Source organism: Halteromyces radiatus, assembly GCF_025201355.1.
Source record: "Halteromyces radiatus strain CBS 162.75 chromosome Unknown BX664scaffold_8, whole genome shotgun sequence".
Taxonomy (NCBI): Eukaryota; Fungi; Mucoromycota; class Mucoromycetes; order Mucorales; family Cunninghamellaceae; genus Halteromyces; species Halteromyces radiatus.
Window position 1 is genome coordinate 71548 of NW_026251694.1, and position 17871 is coordinate 89418.

Below are 17871 nucleotides of genomic sequence, written 5' to 3' on the forward strand. Positions count from 1 at the left end.
AAAAAGAATCAATCAAGTAAGATCATTACATTAAAGTAAGATATTGTATAATACATGATTTAGAAATCGAAAGAACACTATAGTAACAAGTATTTCAATACTTGATGTAAAGATATTATGGTGACAAGCTTATGAAATAAGGTACAATCTTTGACAGGTCAGAACATAGATGATGGAACAAATTGAGATGACATCAAAAAATTTATTGTGTTTCAAAGATGAGAATATAAAAATAATAAAATAAAAAAAAAGTATGATAGGAATAAGAAGAAGAAGTGGTAGATGATAATACAGATTTCAAAGAAATTTAAAGGAAGAAGGAATGGAATAATATATAGAATCAATGATAGGAAAAAAAAAAGTATAAAAATAAGATATACATAAGGGAATCAATCAACGATGAAATAAAAAAAAAAAAAAGAATAACAAATGAGAGAATTTAACAAAAAAAGAAAAATAATCCAAGGAGTGGTAAATGTATGTGTGTGTGTTTGTGTGTGTATATATATAAAAGAAGGGAATGAGTATAGAAAGATATAAATAAATGAGGGTAATGGACGTGTATATATATATGTAAAAAAAAAAAAAAAAAAAAAAAAAAAAAAAAAAAAAAGGATACAAATAAACATGATGAAGAGATATTTCAGTTTTCCAATAACATAAAATCAGGACCATTCCAAACACTAATCAATACAGCAGTTGTCAATATCACAGCAAACCGACACCATCGCCAAACTGCCTTGAAAAAGTGACGTACAGTATGCTGAATTCTTCCACTGAAAGATGTTGGGTAACTTAATGCCAAATCAGATTCATTTTTGACTGGGACCAGAGCAGTAGCATCAGGATATAAACCATCACGAGGAAAAGCAGGATCAAACATTGTCAATAAATGTTGATTTATTGAATCATCCAATAAATCATTATTATCTTGTCTTTCCGTAGTTGTATCCAATCCAAGTAACCAATCATCATCATTATTATTTTTACCACAAAAACCTTCTTCTAATCGATCGACAAACCGAATAGCTTCTTCCAATGTTTTTTGATCGACTCCAGCAGCACGTGCAAGGACAGATTCCATACCAAACTCACTTTGTTGATACATAGCAGTGATAGATTGACCAGTGAATTTGGAAAGGTCTTTGAGAGATAAACTTGACAGAGAAGGTTTCATAGAAGGACCAGATGAGGGCGGAGATGAGTCGTTGGTAGTACAGAGTGGGGTTGAAAGAGAAGGTTGAAGATGTCTTTGTTGTTGTTTCAGCCATTCAGTTTCCAATTCACCCAGTAACGTGTTTCTAAAAGCAGCATCCGGATAAGAAGTATCTTGACCATTGTAACAACTACCAGCAGGAGTGTTATGGGTTGAATGAAGTTGTATACCTCTCTCCTTGAGTTTTTGTAACATGGCGCGATGTTCTTCGACACTAGCATTAAGTTCATCGATGTGTTTAAATTGACGTTCATAAGCCGCCTTGAGGTCCTCGTGATCATCCTTTGTGAATTGAAAATGATCGAATTGTTCCTTGAGTTTCCGAAGATCTTGTAAAGTAAGAGCCAGTTTGTTTTCCAGATCTATTTTTGATTGTATTGTTGTATCGTTTTCCATCTTGAGTGAATTGATTTGTTCCAATAATTCGTCCACCATTTGTCGATCTACTTTTTCATCATCCTCATCATCATGATTCGATTGATCTCCACCACGTCGTCGTTGATTGGCTTTGACATTCATTTCTTCCAGTTCTTGGATTTTGTTGGCAGCGATTTCAAGACTATTGGTAAGAGCGGTAATTTCTTGTTCCAATTGTTGATGTTTCTTGGTATTTGATTTATCCATATGAGCTTGTTCTTCAAGGATATGTTCCAAATGACTGTTGAGTTCCATATTTTTTTGTTCCAATACTTCAATCATAGCTTCACGCGTACTTCGAGAAGGGATAAAACGCATGCCTTTAGTATCATCATCATCGTCGTCGTCGTCGTCATCGGTTGTTTCATGATATGAGTCAATACCAGAATCACTTTCATATCTACTTTTTGTGGTTGTATTGGTCAATACTGAAGAAGAAGGAGTAGGTAAGGCAGCTGCTGATGTAATAGCTTTAGTAGGAACTTGATTTCTTGTATTGTTTAAAAGTTCTTCATATCTATTCTTCATTGCAATATTGTTTTCCAAGAGAGATTTGCCTATTTCAGCTGCCAACATCAAGTCTAATGAAAGAAGAGAAAAATAAAAAAAAAAATAGAAAAAAAAAGAAAAAAAAAAGTTAATAATGATAAGTTTCCATTGAAATAATATATATATATATATATATATTTACCTCTTTCTTTATCTTTGAGAGCATGATAAGCATTTTTTAACATGGGAATAAGTTCAGAAGAAGACTTTTCCGCCATCCAAGAAACAGAAGACATAAAAGAACTTGTTGATAAAGTTGGTGAAGGAGGACCAGCAAGTTGAGTAAGTTGGTTGTTATTTGAACTGGAAGAATGTTGTTGTAATTCTAAAGAATTTGGTGTCTTAGTTTTATTCATTGGTGATAATAATAATAATAAAGAAGAAAAAGAAAAAAAAAAAATAAAAAAATAAAAAAAAAAAAACTAAAAAAAAAAAATTGGTACCTTTTGTGTTGTGCTGCATGTGATTTTCGCTTGTGGAACTTTAAAGACAAAAAGTAAGAAAAAAAAATGGTTTTCTTTATTTCTAGTCACAAATATCTACAATCTATTGAAATTTCCATACTTCTTTTGAAGTTAATCCTAATTGAGCTAATATACCCGTCAATTTTCCTTGACTATAATCCCTTGCCCTTTGTCCACAAATAGAATTCATCATCCCATCTGGTCCACATACAAATATAAGTCGTCGATGACCTTGTTTTCCGTTTTGTAACATCTTTACAATCATTTCTGAGGTTATTCTACCCTGTTCACCTTGCCATTCCTTTGACGGATATTCTAATACATACATGATCTTCAATCTATCTTGATATTGCTCACATAATGCATCCAGTTCTTGTTTCAACAATATATCACGTTCACTTTTGTTTGCATAGATCAGCCATAATTTTGTTTGTCTATCTTGAGGATTTTCTAATATGTGTTTGATCACTTGATACATCGGTGAAATCCCTGTTCCACCAGCTATCTGTTTACAAAAAAAAAAAAAAAAAAAAATAGAATCAAATTTCCCTTCCTTTTTTTTTTTTTATTATTTTTTATTACCATGCCAATTTCATCCTTAGTATTTGCTTCATATTGATATTCTTCTATCATTGGTCCACGTACAAATACTGGTTCATCAAGAGGATAACCTGCCAGAGTACGAGATACAGATCCATTGGAATATCGTTTAACAATCAAATCAATAAATCCATCTCGATAAGGATTGGCGTTAATAGGTGTATAAGGCCGCATGACTTGGATCGCATCGTCTTTGATATATACACACGAAGGCACCGGATAGTCTTCACCGACCCTTTTCTTGGTTTGTAGTCTTAGTCGTACAGTGTCCGGAGAGATATTCCGTTTGTCCAGTAATGTTAAAGGTAAGTACCAATCACTGTCTAACCTTCCTTTCTGTTCTTCTTGATACCATTGATATCCACCATATCCAATGAAGCCTATCAAACTGCCCCCCAGGAAGAGTCGAGGAAGACTAAGTCTTGATCTTAATGAATGGATCGTCTTGTTTTTCACTTGTGTATTGTAACATCTGCTCCATACTATATTTCCATGTTGTCGAAATAACCATTGGATTGATGGTCGACCTTTATTCATGTTGTACTGACAGAAAAAAAAAAAAAAAAAAAAAAGAGTGAAAGAAAAAGTAAGAAAAAATAGGGATCAAGCCTCCAAGAATTTCGACGGACATTGAAATCGTTGAGAGAACAAGGAAAAAGAGAAAAAAGATAACGTGGTGCCAGTAAAAAAAAAAAAAAAAATACAGAAGTTTTGACAAAACGTGTAAGTGATGATTCCAATGATTGTTAATGATGATAATGATGATGATGATTTTGCATCGATTCCATTGGATTTCTAATTGAAAAAAGAAAAAATGTTTACTCTCTATTAGGATGGCATAAGAAAAGAATCGAGGACTGAATAAGGGACGCGAAGGATCACAGAAAAGTGAGAGAATGTGTCATTGTAAATCGTATGAGGATGTAGTTGATAGATATTTAAAAATAAAAAAGATAAATATTGGTCATAATCCTATATTTACTGATTCGTATGATTATCGGTGATAGACGTTATTATCATATTCTTTCATCTATTGATCATCACTAAAAGCATCATTCGTCATACTATTACATTATCATAATCATCTATAAGAGGATAAATATATCTTATAGTAATCATCAATAAGTTAAAAAAAGTAAAGAAAGAAAGGATGGATTCATATATGTCATTGATAAATAACAAGAAAAGGGAAATTACCTGTCAAATTGAAAGGATAATCCAGATTGTGGGGTGGGACTTTTTTTTATTATTTTCACATGGTGAAGGGACAGACGGAGATTCCTAAAGTAGACAGAAAAACGCTTACAAACCGCATATATTCTCTCCTTTCTTTCTCTTTTGTTTTTTCTTTATATATATTCTTGTCTTTTTTTTTCACTTGTCTTCTTTCTTTCCTCTTTTTTTTTTTTAATAGTAAACATGACTTCTTCTATTTTCCCACAATCGTTTCCTTCCAAAGACAATGCTCAAATGACTCTAAGTCAAGAAGGTCATTTGTTTGTATTGCATTTGCATCATAAAGACAATCGCTTTACTCCCGAATTCTGTCGTAGTATTTTGGCCGCTCTTCAAGTAGTAGAAGACATTTACATTGCTGCTGATGAACCTCCTGAAATGGCTTTGGTGACAGTGGGAAATGGCAAGATCTTTAGTAATGGTCTTGATTTGGTCTACACTGTGTCTTATCAACCCTTCATGGATATTTACTTTTCTATGCTCAAGAAATTATTGACTTTTTGTATCCCTACAGTAGCTGCTTTGAATGGGTAAAGATTTAAAAAAAAAAAAAAAAAAGTAAAAATCTTTCTTTATTAATAAAAAATTTTCTCTTTTTTTTTTTTTTTTTAATAGACATGCATTTGCTGGTGGATGTATCTTTGCTCTTTGTCATGGTAATACAAATGAAAGGGATTCATGCAATTTTTTTTTTATTAACTTGTTTTTCTATGATTAGATTATCGAGTGATGCGATCAGATCGTGGTTATATTTGCATGGTAAAAAAAACATATATATATATTATGTTCAATAGAATTCTCATCTTCTTTTTTTTTTTTTTTTTGAATAGAATGAAGTTGAATTTGGTGCACCTTTACCTCCTGGCATGAGTTCCGTCCTACAACATAAATTATCACCCGTGACATTCCGCAATATGGTATTACGTGCTCATCGATTCAATGCAAAAGAATCTTTGGAACAAGGTTTGGTCGATGTTGCTGTGCCTGAAAATGAAGTCTTACCCAAGGCAAAAGAAGTCGCTTTGCAAGTCGCCAAATTCGCCAAATCTGGTGGTTCTGCTTATAAACAATTGAAAGATCAGGTAATACAATGTTTCATTATTCTTTTTTTTTTTATTCATCTCTTCCCTTTTTTTTAGATGTACTTTGAAGTCGCACAACAACTATCTGTACCATACCATCGCTTGGCTTCTCGTTTGTAGACAGATACCTTTTTTTGTTGATGATCCTATTACAAATTTATTTGTTTCGTCTTTGTGGTTAACATTATATTGATTTAATAAAACAATATCTTGATTATTAGTATTATTTGGAAAAAAAAATTTTAAATAAAATAAAGATGTTTATTAAAAGATATAAAAAAAAAAAAAGCAGATGAAGATGAATAAGGTATTGTGGAATTTATAATAGAAATGATGAAAATACGAAACTATAAAACAAAAAAAAAAAAAAAAAGATAATATAAATAATGTATGTATGTGTATGTATGGAAGGACATATGTAAAAAAAAAAATAAAAATAAAAATAAAAATAAAAATAATAAACTATTGGATGATTGATGTATGTATAAAAAATGGTCGAAAGGAATCATATAGGAATCAAATCATAAATGCATTGGATAAAGTCAAATCTTGTTGGGCTTGTTGATTGGAGGATGGTAACAAAGTGGATGCTGGAAGTAATTGAATACGATTATCTTCTTCTTCGGGTGAATGTGCTGGCGAATAATAAGAAGGAGGAGAGGCTGAAGAACCTGATGAATCCATTTCATTCATACCAGTATGACCAACCCCAGTATTTTCACTTGTTGAATATTCAGAAATTGACAATGACTGTTTTTGTTGCTGATATTGACTCTGCTGATGATGCAATTGTTGTTGATCATGAATATTACTAATGGGTGATGTTCCAGTCACATTTTCAGATGATGATGAAGATGATGTTGAGTTTGTTTGAGGAAGGTTGGTATGATTGGCATTAGGAGACCAGTGTGCTGATAATGATTGCAATGTTTCACGATCAGATCCAAATATAAGTTCAGTCATCGAGTCATTCAAAAGGCCATCAATATCCAAGTTGTGTACATTTGTTGGATGTGGTAAAACTGATTCTGATAAAATAATGGGTTCCATATGCCCAGTTGCCTTGGAGTAAATAGGAGAATGACTACTATTGTTGTTATTATTATTATTGTTGTTGTTGTTGTCACTGTTGGTTAGAACTGATTGTTGAGTCATAGATTGTCGAGGTCGATGTAATATTTGCCACATACCAGCCAGTTGATGACTTGATTTGAATTGATCATCCACGAGTAGACCACAACGATTTGTTAAAAACCGATCCACTAATCTATCAAAGTCCACTCTGGTAAGATAACTGCAATTGGCGTCTTTCAAAACTCTGATGCTACGAGCCAGTCGTTCTTTGTTGTTAATATTTTGATCCTGTTGAGTCATCATAGATTCCAAATGAACTGAAGAGGCCAAAGTAATGGACATGGTAAAAGTGTTGTATAATTTAAGTTCGTCTTGTTGTTGTAACATTTCGTTAGCAATATTGATGATAGCATCAGCAGCAGTGATGCAGATGGAGTTACGTGTGTATGAATCGTTTTTTTCCAAAAGTGGTGATTGATGTAATATGATTTGTACAGTATGATACATGATACGAATAGTTTTGGCGATAGGTGCGTTATCGACATCTGATTTTCCATATTCCAGATAAGAAGGTAGATGTAAGAACCAATCGACAAGTTGAGATTCGAGATGTTGTGCAGGTTGACGTTGTTGTCCATCACTTGAAGGTTGTAAATAATCAAACATATCACCAACAATCGAAGCGAGTTGAATTAATTCTTCAAAGGATGGCATTTGTAGAGCTGCTTCAGTTGTTTCGTCCCGTAAGACTTGTGGTTGTTGTTCTTCACTTGACCATTTCAAATTGCGACTATCAATTGCTTTTAGTTGACTATCTTCCAAAATAGGTTTCTTGATATTCCATCCTTCCTTAGTCATATTGATCAATCGAGCATCAGTATAAAACGAGAGCCAAGCATCTGTCACGTAAATCACCCAAAATGTTCGTCGTCGTTGTTCAGTTTGTACAATGCTAAGTGAAGGATCTGCGTTGAAGCCGAGATTTAACCGTCGTACATAATCCACTAGATGTCGACGAAGACAGGCGCATTTCTTGAAATCACCCATCAAAAATGTATACCAACACATAATAATCACACCCTAAAAAAAAAAAAAAAAAAAAAAAAAAAAAGTTGATGAGATTTCTTTATATAATATATAATGATAATTACCTGAACACTAGCTAAAGTAGGTTCATCTGTTTTGAGCTTTTCAAAAAGTAATAAACAGTGTTCAAAATAAAGTCGTTCCATATCATCACGATGTTCCAAATAACGACTACCCATAGCACATACAGCATAACAAAGAAGAGGATCCATTTCATCAGGTTGATGAACAAGTCGATGAAGAAAATGATGACGTGAAAGTAAAGGTAAGAAGAGGTTGAAATTGGCAAAATACTTTTCCGCTAGCTGTAATTTGAATCTTTGAGGAAGAGTATCATGAGCAAGACTAGTCTATTATATATATAGAAAAAGTAGTCAGTCCATTATTTATTTTTATATTATTTATTTACCATAGGACCTCCAGTAAGAATACAATCAGCTTTCCATTTTTCCTTTAGAGCATCCACAGCACCAATAACCAAGTTTAAAAGAGCATTTGTTGTAGTAAGATGAAATGAAACAAAAGATGTTGTTGTTGTTGTCGGAGGAGAAGGTGATAAAGAAGGGGAAGTATTAGTTGGAGGACGACGAGAAGTATCTTTACCAAGTAGAGATACAATACGATGAGCACGGTTTTCAATGACTTCAACATGATTCTTGGGAGGACCTCGTTTTCTAGGTGCTTCAGAGAATTCACAAGAAAGTTTCATAGCTTTACAACGAGAACAACAAGGTTGAATACCATCGCATTTGACTTTTTTCTTTCTACAAATCACACAAGCCAAGGTGACTTTGACTCGTTTGGGTTTGTCGATAGTTGATTTTGTCGCTTTGGTCATCCACACCAATAGATAATGTAAGAAGTAAAGAAGAAAAGAAAAGGGAGAAGAAAAACAAAGATAAGGAAAGAAAAAAGTGGAAAAACAAAAAAGTATTTTTTTTTTGTGAGTCCATCCGAGATTTTGATTGGTTGACATTCTCTACCCCTCCTTTTACAAGATTATCCAAGTAATCTAAAACATTACAATCAAAATGACATTTTAAATTTACCATAGTAATAATATTTTTTTTAACTGGATGATTATGTTCTTATTGTTATATTTTTCAATATGATATTTGCTAGGTATAGTTTCTCATTTCATTTTTCCATGAACCTTTTTTTGCGTGAGAAATCAACTCCCGACGACATACCACAAAAGGAAGTTGGTGGGTTTTCGGCTAAGCGAAAAAGTATATCAACATTTCTTTTTAAATTTTGACTTAACATGTAATGATCTTGTGATCATCTATCCCAGTTGGTGAAAAAAGAAAAAAGAACTTGCAAAAAGTTATAAAACCAAAATGATTGGATGATCGGCCAAACGCAGATAAGCCAAACAATTGGTTCAGTGCATTTCTTTTTTCCTTTTCTTTAGGAAACATCCTTCATACAAAGTGTTTTTTTAACTGTGAATACATTTCATTGGAACATGTCATCTACACATCATCATCAAGTTGTACCTTTTCATTGGACTCTTCCCCACTTTTTTTTTTTGCTCTGTTTGTAAACAACAATCATAGTCCAAAGTCCGCTGTTTCATGTCCGTTACGATGGGAATTCCTTTATCAACAAAAATTCAATAAACCAATCATCAAATAAAAATTACTTTTGCACAACGTTCAAAAAAAATTTTTTTATAATCTATTCTAATTTTAAATAATAAACTAACATTATCAATAAGGAATACCTATAAAATAAATAAATAATGAATATACATAAATAATGATTTATCTGTATATATATATATATATATTTTTACCATTGGTAACTTTTTGGAAATAATCATAAAGTACAGTCCTTTGATTTTCAAATGAATCCTTGATACGTTGAATCATAAAATCAGAAGCCACACGATCAGATTTGTCAGTTTGGAACCTTGTTCGCATTCGTCGAATGGTATCCCCTTTAAAGCATGGTAATCCAGATTCAAGCATAGGTTGAACCAGTTGTATAATCACTTCCGCATAAGGTCGACAAGCTAAGTAGGCCTTCACCACTAATTCTGAGAATTGTTTGAAAGGTTGTTGTTCAGAATGACCTCCCATCACTTGTATCATTTCCGTTGTAAGTTTAAATGGTGAACTTTCCAAAATACCACCACCAGGTGCAATATCAAAAATAAATCCAAAATCTAAAATAAAATAAAAAAAAAAAAAAATGAACAAATAATGATGATGATTATTTTCTCCAAATTTACCAATATGGATTAAATGTCCTTTATCATCCAACATAATATTGCCATTGTGTCTATCTTTGATTTGTAAGAGATAAGAGATCACCGAATAAGCTGCTAAACTTTGGACAAAGTTCATACGAGCACGTTGAAAATGTACCGAGTTGGGTCCTCCATATTTCGCCACAAAATAATCATAAATACTATTTACTTTTTCTCTTCCTAATTGATCTCGAGATATGGATTGAGGCAATACATCAATGACACCCTATAATAAAAAAAAATATCAGTCAAAATGTCTATTTTTTTTTTTACATTCATTCATTCATTTACCAAGCCAGGTCCAGTCGCCACAACACGGTAAGGATAGACATAAAGATCAAGTCCCACACTGAGAAAGATTTTCTTGAATACTGCAATCAATTGAAGCACCAATACATCTTGTCGACAATCATCACCCACCTTGAAAATAGCACCTTGCCATATACGAAATGTTGTACGACTTGCATCATCATCATCATCATTATTATTATTATTATTACTGTTATTCCCAATATTAACATTCTTGTCATCAACATTATCATTGTTATCATCATTGTTGTTAGTTTCAATAGTATCATTCGTCAATGGTAATTTCTTGGATGTTGCCAGTATTTTACTATCAGAAGTCGAATCTTGATCATTCTTTTCTTTCTCGATCAAAAATGTTGCCATAAAAGGTGCCTATCAATATACATATATAAAAATAATATAGAATAAAAAAAAATGAGATGGATGCAAAAGTCATTCTTCTTAGTCTCATTTGTACTTCTTTTTTTTTATTTTCCTTTTCTATCATTTTCACCCTATTTCTTTTTTTCCTTTCTTTCTTATATTATATTAGGTCTTACCTTGGCGTGACTTTGTAAAGGTTTGCCAGATGTTCTACTAATATCGACGACACAACCATCTGGATTGCTAGGAAGATAAACACCAACATCCACCTTGACCTTTTCAAGTTCTTCATCCAATCGTTTCTAATAAATCATATATATATATATATTTAGTCAATAAATTCCTTTTTTTTTTTTAAACCACGTTCTAACATATTTTTTTTTTTTGTACCTTCTGCATTGGTTTTTTTTCATTTTGACCCAACTTTATATATTCCTTTAAGTAACCAGAAATGGCAGTAATATCACCAAAAAACTTGAATTCCCGTTCATAGAATTGTCGATCTTCATCAGCAAAGGAACTGACCAGATTATAGATAATGCGTTCAAGCGTTGGTTTCATAGGATCAGGTTTTTCACATCCCTTATCAGCATCCAAATAAAAATTGGCTTTCATATTCCATATGATTTGATGAGCAAACAACTGTGATACTTGACCTGCCTTCATAATATAACGTTCTACATAACCAAAATCATCATGACGAATAGTTTGTACAAGTTGGGGTATGTAGAAAAACACAATGTCAACAGAATAGTGTTCCAAGCTCCGCATCGCATATTGCAGGATCATCGGCTGGTTGCCATAAGATGGTAAGAAATAATTGGTTGCTGTTATCGCCGGTACTGGTGCCCAATATTTCAAATACTATTTTTTTTTTTTAAAAAAAAAAAAAAAAAAAGAATGATGATGAATGAATAATGTGTGTTAGAGAGAAAAAAAGGAATTATATCTTACTCTTAAATCTAAGCGAACATCTGTTTGTATTCCATCACCAAGTAATATTGTCAAGGCTTCGGGAGAATCCACCACATCAAGAGCATTGTTTGCAATCAATCTCTTCAATTCAACCAAGATAGAAGGAGACTTGAAGCGACTTGCCAATTGTACAGCCATACGAGGTTGTTTCATCCAAGCAAATCGAATCATATCCTTCCATGCATCCTGATTATTAAAAAAAAAAGATCATGTTAGTCAAATAAAATGTTTTCTTTTTTTAAAAAAAGTTTAATCCTTACGTCAGTATTCAGGGATTTTTCAATTGTACGTGGAAAAACATCCAGACCAAAGATAGAAGAAGCATCATTGAGAGGATTATACCAAACAGTACAACTGTAAATTTCATTTTCGAGAAGAAGAAGAAGCAATTTTTTTGATGACTGGTGATCACGTAAAATATCATCCCTTGTTTTGCCTATAATGGTAAAAACAGAAAGGGAAAATAAATTTGATGATTGCTTTTTTTTTTTATTATTATTATTTCCATTTTCAGATATTACCTTTGCATATCAAATGTAACCCAGATGATACACTTGAGTTTGGGTTGAAGGAAGTAGAACTTGATAATGTATGATTGAGTTTGGGTGTATCATTTTCTATCAACTTGTATAGATCGATCATGAAATTTTTCTCTAACAATGCAGTTGATTTCCATGTTCCATACCGACAGCTAAAATAAGTTAAACAAGAGTCAATACGACTAGCATACAGTCCTTTTTTTTTTTGTCTCTTACCTAGGAGGCAATCCGAACCAATTGAAAGCAGTATCATAGATAAGAGATCGAATTTTACATTCTGCCAAGGATTCTAAGCGTACCGAACATAGTATTTGCATACCCAAGTATAAAAGTTGAAATCTTGCTGATCTTGACATTGGATGAGTACTATACAAAGAAAGTAAAAAAAAAAAAAATATTTCGTAAAAAAAAAAAGTTGAGATTATCAATCTATCTTTTATATATATATATATACCTCATAAGATGAGCATTTTGAAATGATTCTTGTAATAAAAGAATGGATACAGTGACCAGATGTCTGCTCTTGTGTCGAATGGAGAAGAAATGACTGATGATAAATCTCAACCAAATTTCATGTGGAGTGAATAAAATAATGGCCTTTTTGTGTTTCATATCCATGTCTGTTGTATCGGATGGTTGATATGTCATTTTTTGCGTAAACGGACTAGTGAAGCTAAATATCGACGAATGAAATAATAATAATAAAATTAATTTCATTATGTTTTCCCTTAAAATTTAACTTACTTGAGTATTGGTGAGAATAAACCTCGACGATGTCGTTGAGCCCAGGTCCACATTCGCAATACTTCAATCATAAGTCGTTCCTCTATATCAGGTCGTTCAATCATGATCCAATTCCATACATTAGTGCCACTACGAAGGGATTCTGGTGTAAAGGCATAAACTGGAATCTGGACGATATAATTGACCATATCCAGATGTGTCTACGTAGAATTATATGAATAAAAATAAAAATATCATTGTTTGATTTTTTTTTTTTTTTTTGTGATTACGTTTTCCTGAGAAATGATAAAAGATGCGGTGCAAAGTAAGAGCCGATGTATTCTGTCATTACGTACTTGTCGTTTAGCCTTGATATCGTCCAGTAAGGTTTTCAATGTACAAGTCAAGAAATCAGCTTGATTTGATGGATGATTGTCGTATTGTCCTATTTTGTTGATCACATGAAATAGTATATATAAAAAGTTCAAGTTGAATAGATCTAGTCATATTTATTCTCATTATACACAAATCATTCATTACCTCTACTACTGTGATCAATACCAGCTACTTTACCAGTGTAGTAAGTTCTTGAGGTAAACCCATATGCAAAATTGGAAGAATCATCTAGATGGATGCCAGGTATTTGAGGAACAAATTCTAAATATATATATATATATATATATATATATAGATATAGAAAAGTAAAATCATCAACATTAAGTAACATATTCATCATCAAGATTTTTCTTTCAGCTTTGTTCTTTCTTTCTTTTTTTTTTTCCCTTTTGTTCAAAACATTACCACTTGATATTTGATCTTTGGATGTTGTTTTCCCTATTTGTAAAGCAATAGTCCGACCCATATGAGTAGTACCGACCGCCATAGTATCATCATCATCAAAGTCATGGAACTGAGAGAGATAATCTTGTAATAGTCCATTGATTTCCAAAGGACAACATTCCATAGACAGGGATAGCCATCGAGTTGCGTAATCACATAGTTGAGTGCATAGTTTTCTTCGATAAGAGAAAGAATCAACAAGTTCAATAGTCACCTTGGCAAGCTTGGATGTGAATTGATAAACAGGCTTGTACTATTAAAAGAGAAGAAGAAGAAGAAAAAAAATAAAGATCATCAGTTCATCATTTTTCTTTTTCTATTTTTTTTTTTTTTTTTTTTTTTTTTACCTCATTTCTAAATTCTGCTGCACAACTTAGCCATAACAATTGTACAAGTTCCAGTAATAAAATAATCAACGATTTATCAGCAAAAACTTGAGGAAGCGCATGTACAATTCGATCAACTACTTGACAAGCTAACGTATGCACTTTGTCAAGACGATGACATAAAAGTGGCAAGGTAACCACGAGTTGTTTGTTGACATCCATGCCAAGTGTTTGTTCAGCCGCTTTTGTCTTCAATGTAGTGGTATAATGCATCAATACAGAATCCAATATGCCTTCCAAACATCCTGTCAAAGCACCATGACCCACTGTTTCATTCATAAAGTAGCCAAGGATATAACCTGCATTTCCCATTTGACTACGTCTTGTTTCCGTATGATAAACACCAAGGAGAAGAACCACCTGAGCAAATGAAAACCCTTTGATTTGGCTTGAATAGGAAGGTAAGATATTGATCAATTCTTGTCGCAAGCGTCCCATCATGACTTGTTGTTCCATCACATGTCCACGAAGAATCGAGTTGTTTTCAAGATCGGCTTCCCAGTAATCCTTGGCACTCTCTGTTACCAGAAGAGGAGACTTTTGAGCAATCACCATCAATGCAGTATGCCATTGTCGAATCCACATTGTATTATTGACAAATCCAAACAAAACACATAGAATCCAAAAATTTCGGTATAAAGAAACTAAACTTTCAGTGATAGGACCATCTTGAGGATTGAAATCATCGTGCTTCAATAATTCTTCCAATATAGGCAACAGCGTACCCAATTTCGTAGTCAAAGGTACATCTGATGATCTTGTTGCAGGCATACCATTGGATTCCAATTGTTGTATTTTGCTCCCATGTTCCAAGAAGAGTGATAAGATATTAGTAAGATATATTTGTTGTAGATCCGGTCGTAGATATATTCGTTTCGCCAGAGTGGTTTGAGTTGTTACAATCTTTCAATAAACATTTTTTTGATTAGTGTCGTTTTCATTTTTTTTTTTTTTTTTTTTTTTGGTATCTTACATCAGTCCACATTGTTTTATTATCAGATTGCAAATATTCCCGGCTGTACATGGAAAGAACACCCAAAATATCTTCAAAAACACTTGAAGAAGCCACCAGTGCCAAATCTCCTAAGCTTGATAAGACTGATGTTGCTGCTACCAAAGAGAATGATCTTCTTTCTAATAATAACATTGGAAGTGCTTGAGAGATAATCTAACAAATCAATGAATCGCATTTTTTTTTTTTTTGTTAGAAAATATTCATCAAGGAAAATGCTTAATAGTCCAACTTACAGATTCATCCTTGAGATAAACAGCCACACCAATGATCGCTGACAGTACATTGGTACATACTTGTCGTCTTTGTTTCTCATCTAAAATATCTACCAAAGATACACCATGGAATCGCCGTCTATTGATTGTAGTTTCCAAGGATATGTTGCCACCTTCATCTTGACTGTAATGAGTGATTTCATTCAATAATGAATAAAGAATTGATATTGCAGCTTGAGGTACTTGGGTTGATGATAATTCCTTTTTCTTTTTTTTTTTTTTTTAATTGATGTACATAAAATGAATCAACAATTTAATATATTATTCGTAGTTTTATTTTATTTCTAATTTTTTTTTCTTGTACCTGTACACATAGGGCTAGCCGAACCACAGCGAACTTTCTAAGGCTCGCCTTATCACCATCTAATTTTGTTTCTGTATCAAACATGTTGGAAGGAGTGGCAAGAAACTGACAAATGATTTGTGTTATACGAGTATTGAATTGTGGGAAGCTATATAAGAAAAAAAAAAAAGAATGAGAAAGAGAGATGAGAATCTTTTTTTCCATATAAAATTTATTTTACTTGATGGCCAGTAATACAGCAGAATCCAACGCAGAGACATATATCCAAGTATCGACATAACGAGAATCAGAGAATAGACAATCAGCAATATGACCAACCAAAGCATCATCTGGTAAATGTAAGGCAATAGATACCAACGTCGCAACTTGCTAAAGCCAAATGAATAAATAAATAAAAAAATGAGTATCTACTGAATTTATATATACATATATATATTTCATTTTCTTGACTTACTATACTTGTACCCATGATTTCCAACATATAAGGAGTTTTCATCTTGGTTTTGTTCCCATTGGACTCTTTAGTATCCATATTCATACGAACATCCTGATAATAACTCATCGAAGTTGCATATAGTTTCCTTAGATTCTTTTCATTCAAAGCACCTTTCCTATCTTGTTCTTCTTCCAGTCGTTTATCAGTTGAATGATCCACATTGATTGCTTTGTTTAATAAAAGTGTCCATTCATATTCAATATCTTGAGTTAAATGAGGTTTCCGTCCACAACAATCAGGATATATTGGTATAAATGTTGAAGGAGAACGCCTATTACTATTATTATTATTATCCATGTTGTTGTTATTGTTGTTATTGTCGTCGTTATTGCTAGTGAGTAATGATGCCATATTACGTGCCAATACATTACGGATGATGACTAGGATATCATAAACAGTTCGATTAAAAGTCATAGGTTCGTCCTTTTCCCAATAAGTAATCAAAGTTTGTCGATTAGGAGATTGTTGATCATCAGTTTCGAGACATTGTGTAATGGCAGTTCGAATGATATCAATGGTTGCTTGGTTACTTGATAGTTGTACATGTTCATAGATAAATTCCAATTGTGATGAAGTGTATCTGTAAGGTGAAAGTTGTAGAGCTCGATAAATGCCGACCAATGATGGTAAAGCAAAGCATATAATATAACCTATATTCATTGTAAAAAAAGAAAAAAGGGTAAGTAAGAAGTAAGTATTAAGAATCAAGCGGAATTTTTTTCTTTTTATATATTACCAACTGAATCATTGTTATTGATTTCATCCAATATAGACTTCGTATAAGATAAAAGTATATTCATAATCAGGGTTTGAGAATCTAAAAGGACATCAGCAAGATAAAGTAGACCGGAATATAGTTGATATGTCACAATTTCTGGTAATATAAGTCCTATCAAGATATCAAATATAATGTTTAAGTAACTTCAATTCCGATATAATAAACTATATTACCTTCATGAATATCATGATAATCCCAATCATATAATTGAAGATATCGTAAATAATTCACTAATTTAGGTAATTCTTGTATTTGATAATATTGAGGAGCATCCATAAGATAATTGATAAAAGCACCTAAAGCTTCTTGAGTTCTTCTAGTCTATCATCATAAAAAAAAATTGGAAAAAAAAAAGAGATAAGAATATTGGTTAACACGTGGTTTTTCTTTTTGAGGTTACCATGCGTCCAATATTGTTAAAAGATTGTCTATGTTTTCGTGTAAATATAGTTGTACAATTGAGAAGAGGAGTCTCTTGTGGTAATGAAGGACATTTGGATAAAAAATGCATTATATCTTGTCCAATGTCATTATGTCGAATATTAGGCATTGTATTTGCCAATTTGTAAAGAATTCGTGAATGTAAAGTTGATCTATAAAAGTGAATAATAAATATAGTCAATTTTGTTTATTTATTCAATGTCACTTTTTTACCTTGACATTGAGATATCGTGTATAAAGTAATGAAAAAAAAAAAAATGAAAAAAAAAGAAAAGAAAAAAGAAAAGAATAAAGCACCTTGCTTGAACATGAATTCAGTTTGGCCAATCAAATGAAATCGGTGAATGAAAAAAGTTCAATGGCATCTTTCATCCAAGCTTACGTGATGAAAAAAAGTGTAAAAAGGAAACAGTTAAGCTTTTTTTTTTTTATCTCTTTTTCTCTTTCTTTAT

General features: G+C 32.3%; 5 protein-coding genes across 5 annotated transcripts; 1 reads left to right on the forward strand and 4 right to left on the reverse strand.

The window, feature by feature from the left end:
• Window positions 1-613: 613 nt before the first annotated feature.
• BX664DRAFT_285225 (uncharacterized protein) lies at window positions 614-2535 on the reverse strand. Its single transcript, XM_051541664.1, has 2 exons — window positions 2325-2535; window positions 614-2214 (listed from the first exon to the last, which is right to left on the reverse strand). Exons 1-2 carry the CDS (start codon window positions 2416-2418, stop codon window positions 644-646), a joined length of 1665 nt encoding a protein of 554 aa, XP_051396849.1. The 5' UTR covers window positions 2419-2535; the 3' UTR covers window positions 614-643.
• Window positions 2536-2679: 144 nt separating this feature from the next.
• On the reverse strand, window positions 2680-3818 carry BX664DRAFT_340089 (uncharacterized protein). Its single transcript, XM_051546751.1, has 2 exons — window positions 3230-3818; window positions 2680-3152 (listed from the first exon to the last, which is right to left on the reverse strand). Exons 1-2 carry the CDS (start codon window positions 3781-3783, stop codon window positions 2729-2731), a joined length of 978 nt encoding a protein of 325 aa, XP_051396850.1. The 5' UTR covers window positions 3784-3818; the 3' UTR covers window positions 2680-2728.
• Window positions 3819-4632: 814 nt separating this feature from the next.
• BX664DRAFT_361484 (ClpP/crotonase-like domain-containing protein) lies at window positions 4633-5743 on the forward strand. Its single transcript, XM_051548246.1, has 5 exons — window positions 4633-5012; window positions 5098-5138; window positions 5201-5241; window positions 5313-5564; window positions 5622-5743. Exons 1-5 carry the CDS (start codon window positions 4666-4668, stop codon window positions 5682-5684), a joined length of 744 nt encoding a protein of 247 aa, XP_051396851.1. The 5' UTR covers window positions 4633-4665; the 3' UTR covers window positions 5685-5743.
• A 942-nt stretch (window positions 5744-6685) lies between these two features.
• Window positions 6686-8605, reverse strand: BX664DRAFT_285232 (fungal-specific transcription factor domain-containing protein; the record flags this gene model as incomplete). The annotated part of the gene is made up of 3 exons (XM_051541665.1): window positions 8134-8605; window positions 7790-8074; window positions 6686-7718 (listed from the first exon to the last, which is right to left on the reverse strand). Coding segments are annotated over exons 1-3 (1746 nt in total), but the record flags the coding sequence as incomplete, so codon positions are not given.
• A 768-nt stretch (window positions 8606-9373) lies between these two features.
• BX664DRAFT_340096 (uncharacterized protein) lies at window positions 9374-17673 on the reverse strand. Its single transcript, XM_051546752.1, has 25 exons — window positions 17633-17673; window positions 17379-17571; window positions 17152-17299; window positions 16937-17089; window positions 16159-16850; window positions 15925-16073; window positions 15705-15852; window positions 15362-15607; window positions 15087-15281; window positions 14075-15016; window positions 13689-13980; window positions 13428-13544; window positions 13178-13332; window positions 12909-13108; window positions 12619-12837; window positions 12381-12530; window positions 12147-12316; window positions 11886-12061; window positions 11605-11811; window positions 11041-11514; window positions 10827-10952; window positions 10270-10659; window positions 9961-10204; window positions 9523-9894; window positions 9374-9450 (listed from the first exon to the last, which is right to left on the reverse strand). The coding sequence occupies exons 1-25, from the start codon at window positions 17638-17640 to the stop codon at window positions 9437-9439; spliced, it is 6180 nt and encodes a 2059-aa protein (XP_051396853.1). The 5' UTR covers window positions 17641-17673; the 3' UTR covers window positions 9374-9436.
• Between the last annotated feature and the right edge of the window lie 198 nt (window positions 17674-17871).

What these genes read in the sequence shown, in the direction of transcription:
- BX664DRAFT_285225 (XM_051541664.1), bottom strand. Translation starts at nt 2,418, where the DNA reads ATGTCTTCTGTTTCTTGGATGGCGGAAAAGTCTTCTTCTGAACTTATT. An exon ending in TCTCAAAGATAAAGAAAGAG is followed by an intron (nt 2,215 to 2,324) that starts GTAAATATATAT and finishes TTCTTTCATTAG; the next exon opens with ACTTGATGTTGGCAGCTGAA.
- BX664DRAFT_340089 (XM_051546751.1), bottom strand. Translation starts at nt 3,783, where the DNA reads ATGAATAAAGGTCGACCATCAATCCAATGGTTATTTCGACAACATGGA. An exon ending in ACTAAGGATGAAATTGGCAT is followed by an intron (nt 3,153 to 3,229) that starts GGTAATAAAAAA and finishes TTTTTGTAAACA; the next exon opens with GATAGCTGGTGGAACAGGGA.
- BX664DRAFT_361484 (XM_051548246.1), top strand. Translation starts at nt 4,666, where the DNA reads ATGACTTCTTCTATTTTCCCACAATCGTTTCCTTCCAAAGACAATGCT. An exon ending in ACAGTAGCTGCTTTGAATGG is followed by an intron (nt 5,013 to 5,097) that starts GTAAAGATTTAA and finishes TTTTTTTAATAG; the next exon opens with ACATGCATTTGCTGGTGGAT. An exon ending in TATCTTTGCTCTTTGTCATG is followed by an intron (nt 5,139 to 5,200) that starts GTAATACAAATG and finishes TTCTATGATTAG; the next exon opens with ATTATCGAGTGATGCGATCA.
- BX664DRAFT_340096 (XM_051546752.1), bottom strand. An exon ending in GCTGTATTACTGGCCATCAA is followed by an intron (nt 15,853 to 15,924) that starts GTAAAATAAATT and finishes TTTCTTATATAG; the next exon opens with CTTCCCACAATTCAATACTC. An exon ending in CAAAGATCAAATATCAAGTG is followed by an intron (nt 13,545 to 13,688) that starts GTAATGTTTTGA and finishes ATATATATTTAG; the next exon opens with AATTTGTTCCTCAAATACCT.